This window comes from Tursiops truncatus, chromosome 1 (assembly GCF_011762595.2).
Source record: "Tursiops truncatus isolate mTurTru1 chromosome 1, mTurTru1.mat.Y, whole genome shotgun sequence".
NCBI classification, from domain to species: domain Eukaryota; kingdom Metazoa; phylum Chordata; class Mammalia; order Artiodactyla; family Delphinidae; genus Tursiops; species Tursiops truncatus.
Window position 1 is genome coordinate 152,299,049 of NC_047034.1, and position 26,686 is coordinate 152,325,734.

At 43.5% G+C, this 26,686-nt stretch overlaps 1 protein-coding gene across 6 annotated transcripts in view; it reads right to left on the reverse strand.

Moving 5' to 3' along the window:
• Nucleotides 1–26,686, reverse strand: part of MACF1 (microtubule actin crosslinking factor 1) — a 341,877-nt gene that overhangs the window by 185,714 nt on the left and 129,477 nt on the right. For 5 of the 6 annotated variants that reach the window (XM_073791606.1, XM_073791623.1, XM_073791602.1 and 2 more), the window contains exons 3-5: nucleotides 21,019–21,108; nucleotides 17,066–17,143; nucleotides 11,905–11,997 (exon numbers count right to left, since the gene is read on the reverse strand). In XM_073791606.1, the coding sequence (XP_073647707.1) occupies nucleotides 11,905–11,997; nucleotides 17,066–17,143; nucleotides 21,019–21,108 (261 nt within the window). Of the gene's footprint in view, nucleotides 1–1,396; nucleotides 2,477–11,904; nucleotides 11,998–17,065; nucleotides 17,144–21,018; nucleotides 21,109–26,686 lie in introns of those variants that run through there. The other variant, XM_073791598.1, reaches the window with a different exon arrangement.

Consider the following 26,686-nt stretch of genomic DNA (forward strand, 5'->3'; position numbering starts at 1 on the left):
GCCTCCCTTCCCGCTTTAACACACACACACACACACACACACACACACATGCATACACACACACACACACACATTTTTATATGGAAAAGCCCAAGGATGCCTCCTGCCCAACCGCATAACAAATATTTTTCAATGGCCATCTTTTCCTCCAACTGTTCGGAGTCTCCAAACTCTATAATAACAAAGGGCACTGAAATGGGCCTATCCATGGGGGAAATTCATCACCCAAAAGGTCATTTTAAGCACAGATCAGCTTAAAATTTACGTCTCTCCTCAGCCTCATACTGTTGATGATTAGCAGGGCACCTGTAGGTGGGCCACAGTGTCTGCTCTGCAGACACCAGGGCAGCTGCCCACAGCCTAGCAAGGAAAATGCCATGTTCCATCTTCCACCTCTTGCCGCTCTGGGAGCCTAAGTTTTTATTTCTTCTGCTGCAGAGACTGACATGCCAATAAAAGTTCTTCCGTCACTGATGAATTATAACTTTAGTCACCTACACAATCACACCCCTGTGTGACAGACCAGAACCTGTGCCACCCAAGGTCTTGCTGAGTCTCCTTCCCTCTCAGTGTTCAGAGCTCTTGAATTCTCACTTGCTCCTTGACCCCTCACAACACCCACCACCTAAAACTACCACCACCTCCACTTATGTCTGAATATATATCTCACAAACAAAAACATGTTAGAGCCATAAACAAGTCCAATCAGAAAACAAACTGTTTCTAGCCTTGAACTTTCAGACTGCCCTAACTCCCTCTCTACCCCCTCCCCCCAGCTCTGGACTAATCTCCAGATAAATCCATGCCCCTCTCCTCTAATGCTGGAATTAGGAACCAAAGGAGGACTAGCCTCTCCACCTAAACACATACTGAATGGGTGTTGCCATTAGCAGTGTCCCCAAGGGGGGGAATTACATCAGCTCCAATAAGAACATCATTCTCCAGAGGAGAAGAACAACCACACCGAAGTCAGTGCCTCAGCCCTCACCCCTTCCACACTCATCTTGGAATCAGCTAGGCCTCCCCATCACCTCCGTGCCATACCACAACCTCCTACAGCAGGGACGCTGATAAACAGACCTCCTGAGAGTTAAGTATTACCTAGCACTGCACCTGGAGAGAGAACCCCACCAGATAGCTCCAGCAATTATATAGCATGGTTACCCAGAGTCAGGGATCCCCCAGAGACAACAAGATAGGTTCAAGCATCAAGGGGCAGACCTGAAATAGATTTCGCTTGCCAAGCGCAGCAGTCGCTAACTACTAGTACTTGACTAACAGGTAAAGTTTGAGGAGCAGCACCAAGCTCCTCACTGCTCGCCACATTCCACTTTCACAAGTTTGAGGCCAGTAATACAAACCGCTGTGTGACTACCCCTTGAACATGCCCACCTACCTCCTCCAGACCCCCTAAGGGGGTGGGGCTTGCCTCCAAAGAAAGGGTGCCGTCCTCTTCTGAGAAGGACGTGGAGCTCTTTTCAGGCTCTGTATCTTTAGGCTGGACCCCTCGTAAGTGCAGCCCATCGCTGCCATAGCCAGAGGAGGAGGGCAAGATGCTCTCAGTCAGGCCACTGATGGATAAATCACTCTGAGAAGCAGGCAGTCTGGGAACCTGGGGGGGCACTCGACCCACGTGGGCAGGCTCTGTGCAGCTCTGGCCTCTCGACTGGGCCGGTAGTGACGAAGGAGAATGTTCCACAATCCAGGCACCTGTCTGAGGGGCACTTAAAATACCCTTGGTTCCTCCCCCTACACTCCATCCGTCGGAAAGATGGTCTTGATGTCTTGTGTCGGTGGGGCAGTCTGTCCTGGGGAAAGTGCTGCTCCCAAATCCAAGCTGAATATCTCCTTTCTCCACTGCAGTCCCTCCATGCAAAGGCAGCAGCACAGCCCTGCTGCTGCAGGATGCTGTCCTCGGAAATTCCACCAGTTGGCTCACTGACTTCTCACAGCTCCTTTCTGCGGGGTTATCGAGCAGGTGAGCGATGACAGTCATCCCCTCTTCCAGGGAATCCCAGACCCCTCTGGCAACTGATGACTCATTCTCTAACAAAAGCTGAGCAGTCTGGATCTCCCCCTGGAATCTCTCCTTCACCTGTACGATCATCCCCTGATCTCCCACCCCTGAGTCGGGGGCCGAGTCCCCAGGCAGTAAAATGTCTGTGGGGGGTGGCTCTACCCCTCCCACTCCTTCCTCCTGTTGGAGACTCACTGTTAACTTCGTCAGGGTTTCCGTCTCTTCGATGACTCCAGTTCCTTGCAAGGGTTCTTCCTCGCGAGGGACCTCTGGAGTAGAGGTTTTCTTCCCCCTCCACTTCCTTTTGAGCCGAACCCTTTTCTTAGGAGATATGGGAGTCTTCTCAGGAACAGCTATTGAATCTTTCGGCTCCTTAACGCAGCCCAGCGAATTTCCCATCGCTTTCCTCTCCTAATCTCAGCAAAAACGCAGCTAAGCCAGTCCTGGGATCCCAGAGAAATCCCAACCTTGGCTTCATCGGATTAGATGCACATTTAAAAACATGCACTATGCCGGCGATCCCTCCAATTCTTCCTCCCTCCCCGCCTCTCTCTGTCTCTTCCAGCCGCTGCCGATTCAGACAGCCATCTTACAGGCTCAGAGCTGCAACAAGACAAATTCAAAGCATCTCACTGCAGTTCAGAAATCACTTGACCTAAAAGCAGACAGAAACCGGATTGGCTACAGCTTCCTCTCTCCAAATATGAGGTAATTGGAGCACTGCCTTCAGAAACACAAACAGAAAGCAAAAAGGAGCTAGAAACCAGGGGAGGGGAGGAATTAGGGAGGGCAGGAAGGAGGGAGGGAATGTAAGAGTAAATGGAAAAGGGAGGGGGAAAGAAAAGAGGCCCTGGGAGAAGGTAACGTGAAGGAAGGAGGAGGAGAAAGAGGGGAAAAGCAAGCCAGCGGCTGGTACCAACCAGGAAGGGAAGGGCCAAGAGGAACCAGGGCCGGGGACTATGGCCCCCAAACTGTGAAGTGAAACAGATTTCAACTGCTGCACCAAGATGTCCAAAAGAAAATATCAAGCAGGATTAACATACTCCCGATTTTTTCAGGTCAGAAACAATAAAATTATAACCAGAAGAGAGACCAGAGCATTGTAATCCTCATAGTTACAAAAAGAAACACAAGCTTTAAAGATCTAGTCTCCTGTAGCATTTATTTCCCTACTTTTGAGAGAGAAAGAGAGAGAGAGAGAGAGACATCTGTTAATTCTGCTGGCCAATGACACACGGAGGAAAAACCCGGAAATCGGCTTTGAGTACAGTATATGGATGTTCGGTAAAAAGGATACCACTTCCGTATACAACAGAGAAGCAGCGTTTCTGCTGAACGATACTTGACACGAATGTCCAACAGTAATTACTGCTGCTACTGACAGCTAACATGTTTTTAGCATTTGTCATGTGCCACGCCCCATGCTAAGCTATAGATTGTCTCATTTAATTCCCACAGTAACCAAATGAAGTCAAAACTATTATTTTACACTTTACAGATAAAGAAACTGAGGTTCAAGAAAGTGGATTCCTTTGCTCAAGGCTACACAAAGTGGCAAAGCCAGAACATGAACCCCTGTTTAAGACTTTGAACTTCAAACCCTTGTTACACTGCCTTCTACCTGCAGCAGGGATGGAAGTCTGTACTCAGTTAAGTAAAACAGGAAGATACTCCACTGTTTTGAATTGGCAACTAGACTCACTCACATGGACCAAGGGCTGAAACAAAAAGATAACTCTTGCTCTTTGGGAGTAACAGGAAGTCACTAAAATGAGGCCCAGATGGTTTTTACTCAAATTGCAGCAGGGCAGGAAGTCTGAATTAAAGGTCTAAAAAGTTGGTGGGACCTCCCTGGTGGTGCAGTGGATAAGACTCTGTGCTCCCAATGCAGGGGGCCCGGGTTTGATCCCTGGTCAGGGAATTAGATCCTATATGCATGCCGCAACTAAGAGTTCTCATGCCACAACTAAGGAGCCCGCGAGCCACAACTAAGACCTCGTGCAACCAAATAAATTAATTAAATAAATATTTTAAAAAATAATTACAGGAATTACTTTAAAGCTCATCTTTAAAAAAATAAAAGTCTAAAACGTTGGATTCAAAAACCACCCTGTTGTGCCAGTGGGATTTGCCCACCACAGTTTTTTTAGCATAGCGTGTGACAGGTGAGATAACAGCACAATCCAAAGGGCTCCAAATGGAGTGGAAGGACAGAGCTTTTATGTGTTTCCTCCTGGTCAAATCTATTTATTCTATACCGAAAGGATCCAGACCACACTGCAGAGAGAAAAAGTCGGCCTGGCTCTACGTAAGCCTATCCACCTCTCCTGGAGACCTGAAAAATGCCCGCCACCAAAGGAAAGCAATAAGGACCCTTAAGCAACAGCTCTTCCACAGCACTTCTGAGACCCTACTGATGCCCCATCTGCCTCACCATTGCAGGAGGTGTCCTTTCTCCCCTAAGCCTTTACAAAGGCTGACTGTGAAGCTGTAGCACCATCTGATGGCCATTGTAAACCACAGCAAGAAACAAGACAAGGAGGTTAGCGTGAGAGAGAAACTCAGTCAGACTCCAGAAAAATCACTTAATCGGCAAAAAATCTGATGTTACAATATAATTCTCCAGGCAGGTACCAGGCCTCTACTCCTTCAACAAAGAGCGCTGGAACTGTGGAACTTCTCAGATGTACACCCCAAGGCTCAAGCTTGAATTTTGCTCATGAAATACAAGCAAACTGAATTCCTGAAAACGATCAACTCAGGGACAAGAGAGACAGCCTCTGGATATGACTGCTGCTGCTGCAGTTTTCTCTGACAGACGGGCCTGACAGAGCTGAGCAGATTACTTCTAGGAGCCTTTTCTTTCTTAAACTTCTGCATATGTTGGGCAAATCAGGCGTTCATTTCCTTCTGCTCCAGAGGAAAACTGATCTAGGAAACGAGCAGAGAGTTCAGCAAGGTAGACCTAGGTTCAAATTCCCAGTTCTGTTAACTCAGTCGCTAAGTAACTATCTTGCTAAGTGATTCAGTCTCCTTACCTCTAAAACATGGATGCTACCCCTTACTTAATGGGGTTGTAGAGAGGGTTCATGGGATGGTGTCTTGAAAGTGCTCGGTCTTGAAACTGCCTGGTCTATGTTAAGTCCCTTTTCTCCTCATTTACTACTGGAGCTAAGAGGTATGAGGCACTCCACCACCACCAGGGTCCTAATATACTCTTTTTCTTGATTAGGCTCTAAGGAAAGTAGTAGCTATGTTCTAACGTCCAAAGTTTAGGTGCTTGTTTTTCTCCATAGGGGCGCTGCTTCCCCTAGTTTACTGAGTAAGTTAACTCTGATCACAAGGACTTTCCCCTGGACCTTCTACTCATCTAGCCTGAACTCTGAACACATGGCCAGCTGCCTTTTGGGAGAGCAGATTTCTAGTGCCCACATATTTTTCATGTTTTATCCTTTGGCTTTTTCTAGTTAACTGTTTACTGCCCATAGGTCTCCCATAGAGATAGCGGGCATAAAAGACTCCAGAGCAAAAAAGCTCATTCATTCACTCCGCAAGCATGAATGATGCCTCATCTACATGCCAAGCACTAAGTGTCATAAAGTACACACAAATGTAAACCCAACTAAGACCACTCTTGACCTAAACTCCCAGACTTCTTAAATTTCAGAGTGCTATACATACACTAGTATTTAATAAACATGTGAAAGTTGGAAAGCTAATTTTGTCAGATTCTGATTTTTAAAGAACTTATCTTCTAGAAAAATCATAAATCCTAACATGTACCTTAAAACAGGCCTGGACAAAACCAAGAGATAAGAAATCCTATTATTAGTATCTGGATGTATAACCTAAAAAAGTCAGTTGGTCTCTGTGTTTCAGTTTGCTCATCTGAACAATGGGCACAGGAAAACACACACCACAGTCTATTTATCTGGTCTACCTACCCCACAGCTTCGAGGAGACCAATTTCATACAATATCCATTCATTTAACAAGTACTTATTGAGTGAAACAAATAACCACGTTACAAAGCAGTATGTGTCACACAACACTGTAAGTCATACTGGCCTTCTCAGAGTGACTGAAAAAAGAAAGATATACTGGAAAATAAAAACAAAAGCATATATAAAAGCAAATATTAACATCTGTTTAATTTTGAAGTTGACTACACACATGAAGATCTGTTATATACTTTTCTGTACTTCTCTGGGTAATTAACAATTTCATAATTAAAAACTAAAATCGGGACTTCCCTGGTGGCGCAGTGGTTAAGAATCCGCTTGCCAATGCAGGGGACTCGGGTTCGAGCCCTGCTCCGGGAAGATCCCACATGCCATGGAGCAACTAAGCCCGTGCACCACAACTACTGAGCCTGCGCTCTAGAGCCCGCAAGCCACACTACTGAGCCTGCATGCCGCAACTACTGAAGCCTGCGCACCTAGAGCCCGTGCTCCGCAACGAGAAGCCACCACAATGAGAAGCCCGCACAGGGCAACAAAGAGTAGCCCCCGCTCGCGGCAACTCGAGAAAACCCGTGCGCAGCAACGAAGACCCAACACAACCAAAAAATAAATAAATAAAATCCTTAAAAAAAAAAAAAAAAGAATACATTCTCCTGCAAACTAAAACCACAAGGAGATACCATTTCACACCCACTATGATGGCTATAATCTAAAAGACAGACAATTACAAGGATATGGAGAAACAGGAACTCTCACAATTGAGCTGGTGGGAATATAAAATGGTTCAGCCACTTTGGAAGACAGTTTGGCAGTTTCTTGAAAAGTTATATATAAACCTACCCTATAACCCAGCAATTCCACCCATAGGTATATAGCCAAGAGAAATGAAAAAATGAAAACATACATCCACACAAATATTCAAATCAACGTTATTTATAATAGCCAAAAAATGAAAACAACCCAAATGTCCGTCAACTGCTGAATAAACAAAATATATGGTATATCCATACAACAGAATACTCCTCAGCAATAAAGGAATTAAGTACTCATACATGCTACAACATAGATGAACCTCAAGAATATTATGTTAAGTGAAAGAAGCTAGACACAAAAGAGCACATATTGTAAGATTCCATTTAAATGAAATGTCTGGAAGAGGCAAATTTGTAGAAACAAAAAACATATTAGTGGTTGCCTAAGGCTGGGGATGGGAATGGAGAATAACTATAAATAGACAAGAAGGACCTTAGTGGGATGATGAAAATGTTCTAAAATTGGATTATGGTGATGGTTATACAACTCATAAAAATCACTGAATTACACAATGAAAATGCATCAATTTTATGGTACATAAATTATACCTCAATGAAGTTGTTTTTAAAAAAGAATGTATTTTCTTAAACAAACAATAGAATGATAACCAAAAAATGTTTTAAAACAATTAGCTAACTATATGGAAAGGGAAGAAACAGGATGGAGGGGGCAGAGATGAAAGCTAGACTTCACTGAACACACCTTGTGTTCACTTTTTAAAATTTCCCTTTGGAACAATGTATATGGTCTATAAAATATAAAATAAAATTGAAAGGGAAAAAACAATCCCTAAAAACTGAAGGAATATAAAAACAAATGAACTTGTGTATTGAATTAATGGCTTAACAACACAGAGAGAAGTTACTTCAAATGACTATAAAACAAGATTATTTGTACGTCCTTAGGAGATAAACACTAAGGACATAAAGGACTGCAAAGAAATCACAAATTTTTCAGTAATCGTGTTGTTAATAATAACAGTCATTGTTATTTTGATTCAAATATATTACATATAATATATATGACTTTCTATATATGCCATAATATATATATGATTTTATGTATGCATGCACCCGTGTGCTTGTGTGTGTATGAAAAAGGGAAAAAGTAATGTGTTACTTAGATAGCATCAAGATTTTCAGCATAAGAAAAAAAAGGATACAAACATAAAGTCAAAGAAGTTGAATAAAACTCTGTAATTCTAAGTTTGAATTAGAAACATCATTATAAATTCTTGATTTTTTTAAAAGAGAAAAATACAAGTGTTAGCTAGCTCTGTCCACAGAAAACGCCTAGAGACAGTGAGCAACCCGGTAGCACTCAGATTGTTGTCAACAAAGAATTTCAGTTCCTTGGAGAAATTGCTAATCCCAGGCCTGAAACAGGAAATATACAAAAAATATCTGGAACAGCTCTTCACACAAGAAATAAAGCACATTATCAAGACTATGGGGATCATGACAAAGGACTCAGAGTCAACTTGAAAAAAGTCATTGGCCAAAGACGGAGCTGAGTATTAAGAAAAATGACAGCTGTATTTGATTAGAACACATTTAAGTCTGTTAAAAATCCATGAGTCACACTGATACTAAAGGAAAATAAATATCAACAAAGAAACTTTCATTGGTCTTTAGAGAAACTTAGAGGATCAACTAATTATTCTGAAAACTGGTAAAACAGAGGGAAAGATGAAAGCATTTATCATTGTATCTTGCCTTTCCTATAGGAGCTATCTCTCAGGGTAATGGATAAAGTAAAATTCTACTTTACAAAAGAATTATAGAATTTTGAGTATCACCATTTTGCAACTTCTAATGAAATAATGGAACTAGCAATGACAAACAGTAGCTGCTAAAGTTTTAGGTGAAGAGCTAACAGTGAGTGGATCTACAATGGATGGATCAGGCTGATAACACCTGAACTCACTAATCAAGCTTAACATCACGAACAGACGGACAACAGACATTATGTGCCTTCTGATGTGTAGCAATAAAAGTATACATCTCGGGACTTCCCTGGTGGTGCAATGGTTTAGAATCCACCTGCCAATGCAGGGGACACAGGTTCAATCCCTAGTCCGGGAAGATCCCACATGCCACAGAGCAACTAAGCCTGTGCGCCACAACTACTGAGCCTGAGCTCTAGAGCCTGTGAGCCACAACTACTGAGCCCGCTTACTGCAACTACTGAAGCCCATGCGCCTAGAGCCCATGCTCCACAACAAGAGAAGCCACGGCAATAAGAAGCCCACACACCGCAACGAAGAGTAGCCCCCGCTCGCTGCAACTAGAGAAAGCCCAAGCGCAGCAATGAAGATCCAACACAGCCAAAAAAAAAAAAAAAGGTATACAACTCAACATCAGCATCCTTGCCTGCCCCCGCCCCCCGCCCCACAAAAAAGGGAAACTAAGTATGATCCAGCCTCAGGTCTAAAACACCAGTTTACAGGCAATACAAGAGAGGGATGGAGGATGCTGTTAGAAAACATCCCACAGATGCCACCAGCATCTTTACATAAATTGCATAGGACAAAAGACCTGATTTATTCAACAAACCAAAAGGAGAAAAAAAGAGGAGGGGAAAATTTAACACATGTGTGGACTTTGGATTCTGATTCAAACAAGCCATTTTTTAAATGAGATAACTGGGGAAATCTGAACAGTGCTCAGATATTCAATGATTTTAAGAAATTACTGATTTTTACAGTGTTATAACACTGTGGTTTGCTTAAATGAAGAGTCTTTAAGAGATACACACTGAAATATTTACAGATGAAATTATATGATGTCTGGGACTCCTTTCAAAATAACCTCCTGGGGGTTTGAGGAGTGGATCAGGATATAGACAAAATAACACTGGCCATGAGTTAGCAACTGTAGGGCTAGGTGATGGGTACATGGTGGTTCTATACTATTTTCTCTGCTTTTATATATGTTTGAAATTTTTCATAACAAATTTTTAAAGAGAAAGTAAGAGAGAACATTTTCCTGATGCAGTGTTCAGTTAAGGAACATTACCACCATCTCCTCTGTCCCAGGAAAATTTTAATTAGCCAGTTCAATTTTCATTCCTTGACCCCTGAATTTCCCTTTTGTTGAATTTACTTGCAGTCAGGAGAAACAAAGACCCAGTGGACAGCTTCCTCTTACTTCACACCTATGAGGAATAACATTGGTCTCTCAAAGTGAAGGCAGGTCTGTGGTGAAATACAAACAACCAACAAAGTTTCTCTAAAAAACCCCTCTGTTCATAAGGGTGCCAAGAGGGTAACTCTATGAAAGCTCAGCAAAGTTCTTGTTCCCACCCTGCCAAGGCACACTGCCAAGTTCATGTTCGTGGTTATCCCTATATCCGAAGTATGCCTGAGGACACCCTGTGGTTCCACAAAAACACACGTTACCTCCACACTTTCCTAAGCCTACTTATGCTGCAGATTGCCAGCACTGGTTCCAAACCAGAGCGCCAAGAAATAAACCCTGAGCTCTCAGAATTTCCCAGATTCTCAGGAATTCTGGGACACCTGCTGTTCTGCCTTCACCCAGCAGGTGGCGCTGACCCCCCAACTGGGACATCACAGCAGCCACAGCCCTGGGAGTCACTGCCTTGAGATATTTATATTATTAGCCTTCTTTTCCCACCTGCTCAAGAAATGCTCCCCGGGGACTTTCCTGGTGGCGCAGTGGTAAAGAATCTGCCTGCCAATGCAGGGGACACGGATTCAAGCCCTGGTCTGGGAAGATCCTACATGCCACAGAGCAACTAAAAGCCCACACCACAACTACTGAGCCCACCGCGCCCACACACCACAACTAGAAGTCCATGCACCACAACTACTGAAGTCCATGCCTAGAGCCCGTGCTCCACAAGAGAAGCCACCGCAATGAGAAGCCCACACACCACAACCAAGAGTAGCCCCGCTCGCCACAACTAGAGAAAGCCCGCATGCAGCAACGAAGACCTAACGCAGCCAAAAATAAATAAATTTAAAAAAAAAAAAGAAGTGCTCCCTGTAATCGATCAGCCTTGTGTACAGCTGTTGGGTATAGGAGAACTGTCTGAGAAATAGTTTTGTTTAGTTGAGCTAACGTGATTCAAGATAGTCTACTTATAAAAATAGGGCTGTGATTTTCCAATAGCAATCCAGACTTGAAAAGGATTTATCTTCTTAGGGGGGACCAACAGGAAGGCTGTGTGACCATGTGAACACTACCAACATGCCACTGTTCTTGGGTGTGATGGATGCTACAAGGTTGTGATTATAAACACATATACAAACCCAGAGACCAAGGTGCTTGCTATGAACTGAATGTTTGTGTCCCCTCGAAATTCATATATTGAAGCCCTAACCCTGATATGATGGTATCTGGAGGTGGGGCCTTTGGCAGGTAATTAGGTTTAGATGAGGTCATGAGAGTGGAGCCCTCATAATGGGATTGATGCCCTTATAAAAAGATGAAGGAACACAAGATCTCTTTCTCTGCATGCATGCCCCAAGGAAAGGCCATGCAAGGGCGTAACTAGGAAAAGGGCCCTCACCAAGGAGCCAACCATGCTAGCACTCTGATCTTAGACTTCCAGCCTCCAGAACTGTGAGAAATGAATGTTTGTTGTTTAAGCTACCCAGCCTATGGTGTTTCATTATAACAGCCCGAAATAACTAAGACAGTGCTACAATTAACTAGGCTTGTTTAAGATCATTAGAGATGAGGAAAAGTCTACAACAAGGAAGGATTATAAGGCTTCGCTCCACCCTTCTAGAGCATCAAATCCAACATCTCTCCCCACCCTTCACATTCTGAGTCCCTGAAGAGACAGTTTTGACTCAGCTGAGCAGACTTTTAATAACCAGACTGCCAATGAAAGGGCCAAAGCACAAACAAGTGAAAAATCCCATTTCATCATGCAAATGATGAGGAAGTTCTGGGTTTACACTGCAAGAGCTTTGCCTCCAGGCCACCCTAATCTTCCTTTCCAACTCCCACTCTCACCCTCATTCACTGCCAAATACGGAGAAGCAAGCCTCAGTGTGCCCTTGGAAGGCAGAGCAACCTCTAACTCTTTCTAGGCCATGTCCAAACCAAGCAACCAGGACCACAAACTTCATAGACCCTACCTGGAAGTGCAAAATAATGGTCCAGATCAGGCCCAGGGTCAGCTTGGGGTTGCCGTCTGTGATGTCATCGTTGCGAATATTCACTAGTTTCACCTGCAAAAGAAACAAAAGCTGGTCTCAGAGCTCTGTGACTTTTTTGATTTCATTTTTATAGATTTTCATTATTTATATGCAGTTAAATTGGTTTTTTTGCAGTTAAATTGGTTCTGAGTTTTCACACATGTACAGATTTGTGTAACTACCACCACAATCAGGATAACAGAACAGGTACGTCAACCCGAAAAGGTGATCTCAAGCTGCCCCTTTGTAGTCAAACCCTGCCCGCAGCCCTAAATCCTGGCAACCACTGATCTGTTCCCAATTTTGCTTTTTCCAGAATGTCATATAAATGGAATCACACAGTATGTAATCTTTTGATAATAGCTTTTTTTCACTCAGCATAATGTTCATGAGATCCCCATCCAAGTTGCTGCATGTAACAACAGTTTGCTCCTTTTCGTTGTGGAGGAGTATTCCACTACACCGATACACTACACTGTAATTATCCACTCATCTATTGAAGGACATTTGCGCCATTTCCGGTTTGGGACAATTATGAATAAAGCTCCTATATTCATGTACAGTTTTTTGTGCGAGCACATGTTTTCATTTCTCTAGGGTAAATTCCTAGGAGTGGGATTGCTGGGTCATATGGTGTATGTTTAGCTTTATAAGAAACTGCCCAACTGTTGGGTTGGCCAAAAGGTTCGTTCGTTTTTTTCTGTCAGATGGCTCTAGTAGCACTTAGTTGTCTTTAACTTCATTCAAAACAATTTTGTTAGATTGTATGTGACAGCTGTCATATCAGTGTGCGTTTAAAAAAAGACTTAACAAAATTGGTGAATTTCTGTGTAACCATTTTAATGTTGAAGAAAAACAGCAACAGTTTGGCAAATTATGCTTTATTATTTCAAGAAAGGTAAAAATGCAACTGAAACGCAAAAACAAATTTGTTCAGTGTATGGAGAAGGTGCTGTGACTGATCGAACATGTCAAAAGTGGTTTGTGAAGTTCTGTGCTGGAGATTTCTCGCTGGACGATGCTCCACGGTCAGGTATACCAGTTGAAGTTGATAGCGATCACATAGAGACATTAATTGAGAACAATCAACGTTATACCACGCGGGAGATAGCTGACATACTCAAAATATCCAAATCAAGTGTTGAAAATCATTTGCACCAGCTTGGTTATGTTCATCGCTTTGATGCTTGGGTTCCACATAAGTAAAGTGAAAAAAACCTTCTTGACCGTATTTCCGCCTGTGATTCTCTACTGAAATGTAATGAAAACGTTCCATTTTCAAAATAAATTGTGATGGGCGATGAAAAGTGGATACTGTATAATAATGCGGAACAGAGGAGATTGTGGGGCAAGCGAAATGAACCACCACCAACCACACCAAAGGCTGGTCTTTATCCAAAGAAGGTGATGTTGTGTACATGGTGGGATTGGAAGGGAGTCCTCTATTATGAGCTCCTTTTGGAAAACCAAACCGTTAATTCCAACAAGTACTGCTCTCAATTAGACCAAGTGAAAGCAGCACTCGATAAAAAGCGTTCAGAATTAGTCAACAGAAAACTCATAATTTTCCATCAGGATAACGCCAAGACCATAAGTTTCTTTGATGACCGGCAAAAACTGTTACAGCTTGGCTGCGAAGTTCTGATTCACCCACTGTACTCACCAGACAGTGCACCTTCAGATTTCCATTTATTTAGGTATTTACAAAATTCTCTTAATGGAAAAAATTTAAATTCCCTGGAAGACTGTAAAAGGCACCTGGAACAGTTCTTTGCTCAAAAAGATAAAAAGTTTTGGGAAAATGGAATTACGAAGTTGCCTGAAAAATGGCAGAAAGCAGTGGAACAAAAGGGCGAATATATTTGTTCAATAAAGTTCTCGGCGAAAACGAAAAATGTGTCTGATTTTTACTTTAAAAGCGAACGCACTTTTTGGCCAACCAGTATCTTCCAGCGTGACTGTACCATTTTGCAATCCCACCAGCAAAGCAACCTTGCAAGCACATGCTATTATGAGTTGCTTTTTAATTAAGTCACCACAGCCCTGACTTTTTTCTTTTTCTTTCTTATTTCTTCAAGGTTGAGAGAGAGAGATCTGCCCCTTGTCCCTCACTGGTCTCTGGCCTGCTCCCATCTATTTCCCCTCCTTTGTCGCAGACATCCCCACCTACCCACACCTCCCATAGCATATGCTTTACTCCTAAAATCTCATTCCAGCAACACGATGTGCACAGACACACAGGCCCTTCCCCCACCAGGGTGACCAACCATCCCTGGCTGCTGGAAACTGAGGGGTTTCCTGGGACGTGGGCCTTTCAGTGCTGAAACCGAGAGTAGGCTGGAAAACCAGCCTACTTCCAGTTCCACCTCCACCCCTGCGAATGTCTGTTGTACCCTCATGGAGGTCCTGACAACTGTGGCAAACCGTCCTGAAGCTGCCCTTCCTTTATCTCTTCAATTGAACTGAAATCTTCATGTACTAAAGAACCTAGTGACCTCAAACAGAAGCCTCACTTCTCCCTTACACTATGGTGACCGGTGCTGTAGACTGAATGCTTGTGTTCCTCCAAAATTCATATGTTAAATCCTAACACCCAATCTGAAGGTATATGGAGGTGGGACCTTCTGGGGGTGATTAGGCCTTGAGGGAATGGAATTAGTATCTTTATAAGAGAGACCCAGAGGGCTTCTCTGGTGGCGCAGTGGTTGAGAGTCCACCTGCCGATGCAGGGGACACGGGTTCGTGCCCCGGTCCTGGAAGATCCCACATGCCGCGAAGCGGCTGGGCCCGTGAGCCATGGCCACTAAGCCTGCACATCCGGAGCCTGTGCTCCGCAACTGGAGAGGCCACAACAGTGAGAGGTCCACGTACTGCAAAAAAAAAAAAAAAAGAGAGACCCAGAAAGCTCCCTCGACCTTTCCATCATGTGAGGTCACAGCTAAAAGCCATCTCTGAACAGGACCTCACCAGATACCAAATCTGCCTCGATCTTGGACTTCCCAGCGTTCAGAACTGTGAGAAATAAGTTTCTGTTGTTTATAAGCCACCAGGGCTGTGATACTGTGTTCCAGCAACCTGAACGACCAAGACACCTGGGCAAATTCTTTCCCTTTTCTGTATCGCAGTTTCCTCTTCTGTATATTGGGAGTGGGACAACCTGCTTCTGGTCTGAGTGCAGGTTTTCTAATCACAAGCAGCCCACAGCTGGCAGGCTGGCAGTATCAGCCAAGTCCACGTTCCTCAGTCCCAACTCTGTCAGCCTTCCCCTTGTTTTCTGAAGTCTACCTTCCTTGGCCAAGCCACCTTCCAACCTCTGCCAATCTGTTCCTCGGAGACTTCACACCTAACTCCTACCTTTCCTACCTCATCTTCTACCACCTTTCTTGATAACTGTCACACTCATCTCGATGACCCAAGTATCACCCATCTGTACAACCTGTCTGCCTTCCCACTTCTGATGACCTTCATTTTCACTCTGCTTTGGACACCTGCACAGCTACAACCTCACCATAAGCAAGAACTGCTCTAGAGCTCTCTCTGCCCTTCTCTGTGTCCACGGTTAACCGCTCACATTTTTACTGTAGCCAAGTAACCAATCTCCTCTCCATCCTTATTTATATTTCTAGCTAATCAGTTCTTCTCAATTCACCTTTTGCCCATTAAGGCCCTCTCTGGTTTCCTGTAACTCTACATACAGACATTCCAACACTGCTCTCTCTGGTCCCCTAAACACGTCAGCCTCCAATTCTCCTACCTCTTTTCATTTATCAATTTATTCAACAAATATTTATTAAGTGCTGATTATGGACCATTCATGATGACAGGTGATGAAGATAAAAATGTTAAGTAAGCTCACGTTCCCTGTCCTCACGGGCCTACAATGCATTATAGCAAACAGAGAAATAACAATAAAGTAATAAGTATTATATTAGAAGCAAACTGCTACAGGAGTACACAGAAAAAGAATTTCCCAAGTTAATGAGAATTACCGATAAGAGTGACAGAAATGAACTAACTCCAAAAATATGTGTACCATCTAATGTCATCGTGACCGGTGCTGTTGCCTGGCGACTGCAGCTATACCAAGTCTCTCCAAACAGCCCTCTAGGCAGATGATCTCTGACTCCTTCATCCATCCACCTTCCTCCTCTCCACAAACTTTCTCTTTTGTCTTTATCCCTCCTTCCTTCCTCCTCCCTGTATCACAGAAGAGGCATTTTTTTCCTTTCTTTTTCAAAGAAACCACGTCAGCTGTGCTCTGTATCTCATCCCTCTATCCCTGGGCTTGGTTCCATCAATTAGGAAGCAATGGGAGGAGGAAACGTGTGTAGAAAGCAGCACGGAAGGAGCGTTAAACAAGTGTCAGGAGACCTCAGTGGAAGTCCCAGCTTTGCTCTACCTTGTGTGATTTGGGGCAGGTCATTTCTCAGTTTCCTTCCGTATGAAACAAAAAGGCTGGACTAGAGGATCTCCAAGGCACCTTCCGGGGTAACAGGCTCTGACTCGTACTCCTCCTTGCTCTCATTCTGTTCCTCTCTTCGTTGGCTTCTCTCCCTATGTCTAAAAATATGTTGCCATCTTGCTTCTTTATCCTTCCTTCCTTATTTAGTAAAGAGGGAAAAGCTTCTTTACTATGTCCTAAACACTTTTCTGCTCTACTGAGGCTGTTCTCTTAAGTCATCAGTGCTGCACAGCTGAGAGCTTCGCCTCAGCTCCATGTGCCGTTCAGCTATCCTGACCATCCCCTCACCCAGTTCTCATGATGATGGAGCACTCTGGTTTTCCCTCTTCCGAGACGATGTACCTTTTCCCATCTTCTGAGCTGGTTTATTTTTCATCTTCCCTTTGACCTCCACCCGAGGTGAGGCAATCTTTCATATCTTGCTCTTCTCTAAGACTCTCCCCCCCTCAGACAGGCCACAAACTCTATGTAAGGACCACCAAATGATTTGTTCAAACACAATACAGCTGCTCACTAGGAAGCAAGACTCAGAACTGCATCGGTCAGATTTACTGAGGACATGCCAGGGGCACTGAGAACATCTAGGGACCCGATGCCAACATTCCCTGGCAGAATGGGGAACACACGGGACACTCTTACCTGTCGCTGCTTTAGGAAGTCCAGAGCAATCTGCACATTCTGCAGCCTGTGAAAACGCATCCTGCCCTTCTCCCGGGGCTGCAAACAAACAAACAAAAGGGATGTTAATTTCAGCTACACCAATTTACCCGTGCAGACCACTTTCCTCTTTCATTTCAAGGACTAAAAGACCACAAAGAATTCCTCATGACTGAAGCCAGGCGTGGGAGCATCCCATAAAGCACCCCCCAGGGCAGGACCTGTGTGTGTTTTCACCATGCTTGCTGAGGCCCCAGAAGGCCTTGTTTACCACTAGGATCCCCGTGAACACAACAGCCCGTGTGAATGCAAATGCTTAGGCAGTGCCGCAGCTCCTCTACGGGTTCTTCTGCAGTCGTACGTGGCAGAACTTGATTCTGGATGTGACGTTAATGGGAACAAAGACTTGCCTCTATGGCTCCCAGAATCGCAGTTAAATGCTATTGTAAGGAACGGTAGAAAGTCCTAATTGCATACTGCACAGTAATGGACACAGCCAACTGTATTACAAACCTGGCAAGAGAAACTAGAGGTAGCCAATTTTATACTAGGGAATGAGGAGTTACACATGCTCAACAAGCAAGTGAAAAAACCTAGAATGGAAGGCAGAAATCAGGAAGAAACCTATTTTCTAGGAAGATGGGTGTTGGTGTAGCAAAGCCACCCTTTACCCCAGTATGAAATACCCAGAGCAAAAAAGACCTTGATGACGTAGGGCTGTTCAACACAGTCCTCCAAAGAAAGGTATTTCCTGCCAGTCACTCAGTCCTGGATGTCATAACAGCCACGGGGGAGAGGCCCACCTTCACCCAGGGCCCCTGGTGCCCGTCCCCACTGCCTCGTCCACTGCTCAACTCCTATCCATCCAGAAGTGCAGGAAGTGTTTCCCCAGTGGGTACAGGGACTGCTACCTACCTCTGGAACATTTTCTCCTGCTCACTTTCCAATGTTGTTTTTATTTTACTACAACTGGGACTAAAACATTACTCTCACTAGATCATACCCAATTCATCTGTAAATGTCAAATTGGTACTAATTAAAGGCCAATAAAATACAAGGTAGCTCTGTTGTGGGCACCTGCACAGAAGAAACACTGCCCCAGGTTGAAATGGGCAAAAAGTAACCCACCACATGGAAAGATGGGGTGGAAGCATCTCTGTGGGGGTCCCCTAACCCTTCTAAGCAAAACTTCCAAACAAGAGTAATCGACAGAGAGGATGAGGCCTCTCTGTGAAACAGAATAACTTCAAAGTCAAAGTTTTAGGAAAAATCTTCTTAGTGAGAACCTCTTCTCAGTCATTTCAGCTAAACTAATTGTGACTATAGCTTAGAAGATGACACAGCCTGTGAAACTGAAGACTCTAAGGCAATGGGAAGGGAGATCAATGAGGTGAAAAGATGACTTTAAGAGGACAGGGAATGGGGATATTGCCTAAGCCCTCTTTCTGGAGAAAGATCACAGGCTATAGCTTAGAGGCTGCAAGCAGAAAATGGCCTTCTTACACACTCCTAAGTACTCCCCACCAAAAATACGCTTAAGAACATGCAAGTTAAATATCTGTCCTCTACAGCAACTAGAGATGTTATTGACCAAGCAGGGTATCTCCATGCAGTGAGTGGTTTGCAAACACCAGGCTCTTCTGAAAACAAATGACATGGTGCGTGGTGAGAACCTGGAGGCCAGAGAGATGGACAGTCCCCGTTAGTCCGGAGTGTGGAGTCATAAGCAATAACTGTCGTGCTGTCAACTAAGCTTTCCACGATTCTGTGATCTCGACTCAGACAACATAGCAAGGCCACCAGAAAGCCATGGGTCTCCAGGTCACAAAGGGACTTGATGCCACCGAACACCCTTATTCTTTTCGTGCCAGCTACTCTCAGATAAGCAAAACAATTCCCACTCGAGGATCATCTAACAGTGGCAAGAGGCACAATTAGTTTTAACCACTGTCTTTGGGACCCAAATTCCCAGGCGGACAGGGACGAAGGCAACTGGTAACTGAGCTACTTGGAGACCTAGAGAACCCCAAACTCTCTGATGGCCCTGCAGTGTGGCTGGGATGCTGGTGGCCCCAGGAGGACCTACTACATCATCATCATCATCATCTTCCTCCTGCTCCTTGCTGTTTGTATGGCGCCAGGAGGGCATGCTCACCAGACGGAGGGTCTTCAGCCCTGCTGGCTCCTTTGGCCACCAACCAAGAGAAAGACATGACAGAGAAACAGGAAATTCACAACACATGAACGAAAAGGAAATGAATGCAGGAAAAAAAAAAGGTGAAAATAAATATGAAAATACCCTCCCACCTCCAGAAAGATGCAAAAACCAAATTAAGACCAGAGCAGATGGTTATACTGAACACTTCTTTTGTTGAAACACAGCTTTAATTCTCCACGGCCACCCACCCTCCCTACTTCTGTGAATCAAGTAAGGCAGAGAGGAGGATGAGAATAACCATGAAAGACATATTTGGGTGGTTTTTGGTGAAAAGATGATATTTTATGACTATCTCCATAAACACCTGTAGGTTTTCAAAGGTTAGAAAAAGAAATCAGATTGGAGTGGTTTTAACCTGTTTTTTAAGCAACATCACTGAAAAGAATCACTTTTCAATATAAAATCACTACAAGTTCATCAAATATACCAACCAAACTGCCCAAAATATAACTTTGTGAGCACTGTTAAGTCCAGCACAGTGAAAGTAAAATTCTGATTACTTAGGAGATTTATAAATGAGGGCCAGAGAAGAACTAGAAATCATATGTACTGGCTATGTTAATAAAAGCATCTGTCAGTTTTAGGCCACTAAACATTATAAAATTAATTCTACTGTAAGACCAAAAAAAAAGTGAAACCAAAACAAAGGCCCCAGGGGAAGGCAAGCTCCAACCGTGGAAGAAGCTATTACTTAGGGAGTGAAATCTAATGTGCCAAATCCTGCTCTTGAAACACAACCAACAATGACTAAGAATTCACCAAAGGCGGTGAGCACGCTGGCTCCACCAGCTCCTCGAGCGGTGTGCCTCTGCAGAGCGCTCCTCCCTCACAGGTGTTTCCAGTATTCAGCCCTGGCCTTTTCTAAATGAAAAGTATGTTGTCTGCAACGCTCGAGTTAGAGCAGGAGCTGCATAGGATCACAGGCTTCCATTAGGCTCCCATATAGGAAACAATGAGCCCACAGAGAGGTTACGCTGATCCCTCAAACAAAGTGAAGATAAGAACTCATGAGCCAAGAGGTTCAGACAGCCTTTGCCCTCAGACAGGTAAGTGTTTCCACAAGCCACATTTAATACATCTGGGGAGGAAGCAGGCATGTTTAATTATCCAAGGAGCCCAGATGTACTCCGTCTGGGGCTATGCTCAGACAGCAACTTCAGCACTTCTCCAACCCTGTGAAAGACAGTGAATCCCAGAAGGGAGAGAGTGAGGTGATTTGGGAAAAAATGACTCTAAATACCTGGGCTTTTAAATGTAAATTTCAGGTCTTTGTTGAATATAGAAATAGAACAATTCGTAGGTAGAAGCAAAAATAGGAGGAGTCTATATAGACTAGAAATAAAGCTGTAGGAAGAAAAATACACCTTATTCAAAAAACTTTAAATGTAAATCTGCTATTCCTGAAACACTAGCATCTATAAATAGATAAAGAACAAGTAAGGAGAAAACATGCAAATATGAAAGGAACAGAACTGATACTTGATTCCATCAAGAAATGAGAATATATGATACATCAGGTTAAATTAAGATGAAATTACAGCATTTATAAAGTGTTAAGTCTGAGTTATAAAGTCCACCAATTACCTCTTCTACTTTTTCCTCCCATGTAACAGAGGACACAGTGACAGTCACTGCCCTAGCACTCAACAAGGTGGACCCATATGTCATTAATAGGGCCACACCTGTGAGGTCAACTGATTAGAAGAGACAAGCTCACCAGTTTGATGCCTGAGAGGACCTCCAGCAGAGAGATCAGGTTATGGCCATCCCGCAGATCTTCATAAAGATCATTGATGTGCTTCCGGACCTGTGCATGAGAGTGAAACAGACTGATTTTTATTCTATCTTGAATTATTTTATTATCTACACAAGAATCTCTGGTCCTAGGTAAACACAAATTAAAGAATTTGAAACTGGAAACAACAAAAAATTCAGGAATTTTCAGGTTGGAGTATAATACATATGAAATGGTAACACTTAACAGAAGTGTATGTGTGTTTTTCTTTTAATTGAGGCCAGGGACTTCCCTGGTGGCACAGTGGTTAAGAATCCGCCTGCCAATGCAGGAGACACGGGTTCGAGCTCTGGTCCAGGAAGATCGCACATGCCGCGGAGCAACTAAGCCCGTGCGCCACAACTACTGAGCCTGTGCTCTAGAGCCCGCAAGCCACAAGTACTGAGCCTGTGAGCCACAACTACTGAAGCCCGCGTGCCTACAGCCCACGCTCCGCAACAAGAGAAGCCACCGCAATGAGAAGCCCACGCACGGCAACGAACAGTAGCCCCCACTCACCACAATTAGAGAAAGCCCACGTGCAGCAACAAACACGCAACGCGGCCAAAAATAAATATAAAATAAATAAGTAAATTTATAATTAATAAGTAAATTGAAGCCAGATCCATTACATACTCCAGCCAACCATGAAAAATACTCCAGAAAGTCTGGACTAGGGATGGGGAGTCTTAATCATCCTGAAACATCTCAGGAATTATTATGGACCAAAATGTGAAATGACGGCCAATGATGGACAGATGAGACCAGTCAGAGTCAGAAAAGCCTTCCAGAGTGCTACGAAGGAAACTAAAATGCTAGATACCCAGTATTCCATACGGTGTACCTTAATTTAACCCCTTTCTTACCAAATACTTTTTTTTTTTAATTTATTTTTGGCTGAGTTGGGTCTTCGTTGCTCCGTGCGGGCTTTCTCCAGTTGCAGAGAGTGGGGGCTACTCTTTGTTGCGGTGCATGGGTTTCTCACTGCGGTGGCTTCTCTTGTTGCAGAGCATGGGCTCTAAGCACGAGGGCTTCAGTAGTTGTGGCACATGGGCTTCAGCAGTTGTGGATCGTGGGCTCCAGAGCGCAGGCTCAGTAGTTGTGGCACATGGGCTTAGTTGCTCCATGGCATGTGGGATCTTCCTGGACCAGGGCTTGAACCCGTGTCCTCTGCATTGGCAGGTGGATTCTTAACCACTGCGCCACCAAGGAAGCCCCTTACCAAATACTTCTAATAGTGAACTTGAGAAATACTTTTCTTTTGGGAAAAAACAATTCTAATTTTATAACTGAAACTATGCAAAAACAAATAGATATCACTTTAGAAAAATGTGTGGGTAATGTCAAACATTGTGCTAATGCTTTAGATGTTATCTCATCTATCCCTCATATCCATAAGGTAGGTATTATTATTCCTGTTTTACACATGAGGAAATGAGACACAAAGAGGTTAAGTAACTTGCCTAAGGTCACAAGTGGAAAGACGGGCCTCAGTCTGGTCTTTCTTTTTTTTTTTTTTTGCAGTACGCGGGCCTCTCGCTGTTGTGGCCTCTCTCACTGCGGAGCACAGGCTCCAGACGCGCAGGCTCAGCGGCCATGGCTCACGGGCCCAGCCGCTCCGTGGCATGTGGGATCTTCCCAGACCGGGGCACGAACCCGTGTCCCCTGCGTCGGCATGCAGACTCCCAACCACCAGGGAAGCCCTGGTCTTTCTGATATTAGTCTTTGCCATTACTACAATGCTTTGTAATCAGACATAATCTCATTTTATTTACTTAATCCAAACAACTGCCCTGTGAAGTTTACTTATTACTCCCATTCTATAACAGAAACTGAGAAAGCTAAGGCTCTGAGAAGTTATGGTCACATAGCTGTGGGAAGTGCCTAAAGTGACTGATTCATTCCAAGTCTAGTGACAACTTCACTGATATGCTCAAACACAGAATCAGAAGACAATTGGAAATTACAAGGAAGAAGATTCTTTTCAACATAATTAATTTTCTAGACAATAAGAGAAAGGGTTTACTCTCAGAATAGTGGATTTCTAGTCACTGGAGTTTTTCAAGCAGAGACTAGGATATTGGAATTTCTACATTCACGTCGAAGATTGAACTATAAGTCCTTTCCAACTATAATATTCTAGCATTCAAAACAGATTGCAAATCAGAAAAGATAAAGGGTGGAAACATCTTAGTAAACTTCCTAGAAAAGAAAGGACTTGAAGGATTAGAAAATGTTTGATAGAAAGAAAGAGCAGGGGAAAACCACATAAGGCTAGGTATAGGGGTGGAAACATGCAAGACATGCATGTTTGTACGTGTGTGCGAAGGAATAAGAAGTTGACAGGTAGATAACCCAACTGGAGAAAATGGTTCATGATAAATTGAATAATAGGTTTCAAATATTTAAAAATTAAATATAGTTTTCAAATATTTAAAGAATATTTCTTCAATTTTTTTGTGCTACTGACAATATGACACATATTTTAGTTTAATCTGCAATACTAACATTTTCTCCCTCACTTTCTTAAGTTTAGACAATGAATGAAACAATACATTTACCCCAGACTTGTATCACTTGTTGATTTTCATGGTGTAAATACTCTATTGAAATGACCAATTTCAAGCTATTAATATAATATCACTAAAAGCAATGTTGGGAAGAAATGTACAGTAGCACACCAATATATAGAATTTCCATCAGAGAGATACAACAGACATAACTGACCTCAAGAGCACAGATGGTAATAACATAGTAAAGTAACTGAAGTGATGAGCTTTGAATATTTATTACCTTTATTTTAAATACAATTTATTTAATTGTAAGTTTACATAATTTAATTTTTAATAATGGCTGTGCTTAGCAAATATAGCTCACAAAATTCCTGAAAGTTTAATATTTGGCTCTCACGAGCCCATGACAGTTGACTCCAACACACCAGTGGCTCTAAGATTTCAAGACCCCTCCCTCATGTGGGTCCAAGGGTTCAACCACAGTGCACCACTCAAGAAATTAGCAGGTCATAAGAGTTGGAAAGGAAGTTTGATTTGACAAGTTCAATCTGAAGTATGTTGAATTTAAAACAACAGCAAAGGAGCTACAAATGGAAATGTTCTTGAAGCAGCTGAAAATACCAGAATTTAATCTGGGGCAGATGAGAACTTAAATTTAGAAGTCATATGCATAGAGGTGCTAGCCAAAGACATGGGAAATGTTGGGCTTTCAGTGTTAGGGAGAAAAGAAGAGCGGAGGGCTAAGGACTGAGCCTGAAGGAATAGCCAAAACTAGAAGGCAGGAGATGGGAAAGCAATCAACAAAGGAGGGGGGGTGGGTAGGGGAAAAGGCAGTGAAAGAGGTAGGCAACAAACCAAGAAACTATAATCAAGGAAGAGATGATCACCAGTATCAAATGCTACAGGACAAGGAGGGCGAAAACTAAGAAAGGCTTTCTGAATTTTCCTACAAATAAGAGTGCTTTTTGTGAGAATAATTTTCTAGAGAGTGGTGGAATGGAAATCAGATTTTAAATGAACAGTAGGTTTTAAAAAGTCAGAAATTATTAAATACTTGTTATTAGGATTAAGAAGAGAAGAAACAGGGACTTCCCTGGTGGTGCAGTGGTTAAGAATCCGCCTGCCAATGCAGGGGACACGGGTTCAATCCCTGGTCCGGGAAGATCCCACATGCCGCGGAGCAACTAAGCCCATGTGCAACAACTACTGAGCCTGCGCTCTGGAGCCCACGAGCCACAACTACTGAGCCCACGTGCCACAACTACTGAAGCCTGCGCGCCTAGAACCCGTGCTCCACAACAAGAGAAGCCACCGCAATGAGAAGCCCACGCACTGCAATGAAGAGTAGCCCCCACTCGCCACAACTAGAGAAAGCCCACACGCAGCAACGAAGACCCAGTGCAGCCAAAAATAAATAAATAAAATAAATTAAATTTATAAAAAAAAGAAGAGAAGAAACAATAATGAGGGACTTATTATTGACAGGTAAGACCTGAACATAGGGTATAAAAATCGGGAGTGGTCATCAAGTAATTATTTAAATAAATTACACAGGGCTGCGGACCAGGTGAGATCGTGTTATCAGTAGGATACCAAACACCAAGAAAAAGGAAGTACTTGAAATGTAAAGTTAGTTTTACATCAAGGCCCCAATATCTCCTTCTGAAAATTCCGGTTTATGTTTTACACCTGTGAATAGCAAAATTCAACCACCTTACAAGAAATTTACATGAGTCCTAGTTTATTGTTTCTCAGTCTTTGTGTGATTATAATAACTAAGTAACTATGAAAACCAGTAGAGAGATATAGACAAAAGTAATGGGGGAAGGGAGTATAGTAAGATTTTTTTTTTTCTCAGATAATTTTCAACAGAGAACAGTAGTCTGTTTCTGAAGCATACTGGACACAGCTCTGCCTAGAGAAGGATAAAGAACTAGGGGCTTCCCTGGTGGCGCAGTGGTTAAGAATCTGCCTGCCAATGCAGGGGACACGGGTTGGAGCTCTGGTCCAGGAAGATCCCACATGCCGTAGAGCAACTAAGCCTGTGCACAACTACTGAGCCTGCGCTCTGAAGCCCGTGAGCCACAACTACTGAAGCCCGTGCGCCTAGAGCCCGTGCTCCGCAACAAGAGAAGCCACCGCGATGAGAAGCCCGCGCACCGCAACGAAGAGCAGCCCCCACTCACCGCAACTAGACAAAGCCCAAGTACAGCAACAAAGATCCAACACAGCCAAAAATAAAAAATAAATAATAAAAAATAAGGAACTATGATAATTAAAAAAAAAAAAGAACTCGCTAACACTTACTAGTGCTTTTACATCAAAAAATGTTCAGATGCAGAGGGGGGATTTGGAGGGCTCAATTAACATCCCACGATCATACGGCTCAATGACCAGGCCAACCAAACCCAGGTCTGCCCCCTTCTAAAGTCGTCACCATTTCTGTACATGCTACATTGCCTCTGAAGTTTTCCACAAATCTCCTAAGAAAAAGTCTGGTGGACTAAGCACCAGGAAAGTATTGGAGGCAGCCAAGTGAAGCCAAGAGTGCTCAGAAAGCATCCATATATATGTTTCTTTCCAACAAATAATCATGCTGCTGTTAGCAAACAAGATGAGTGAAAAACTTCAACTATCCAGGTCCTTACCTGTTTGTACTCCCTGTGAAAATCACCATCAAAATTAGTTCTTTAGAAATCTCCAAGGAATATGTACAAATGGCTAACAAACTCATGAAAAGATGCTCAATATCATTAGCCATAAGGAAAATGTAAATCAAACTACAGTGAGATACCACTTCACAACCACTAGGATGGCTACAATCAAAAAGACAGATAGGGGCTTCCCTGCCGATGTAGGGGACGCGGGTTCGTGCCCAGGCCCGGGAAGATCCCACGTGCCGCGGAACGGCTGGGCCCGTAAGCCATGGCCACTGAGCCTGCGCGTCCGGAGCCTGTGCTCCGCAAGGAGAGAGGCCACAACAGTGAGAGGCCTGCGTACCGCAAAAAAAAAAAAGACAGATAATAAGTGTTGATGAGGCTATAGAGAAACTGGAACCCTCATACATTCCCAGTGAGAATGTAAAATGATGCAGCTGC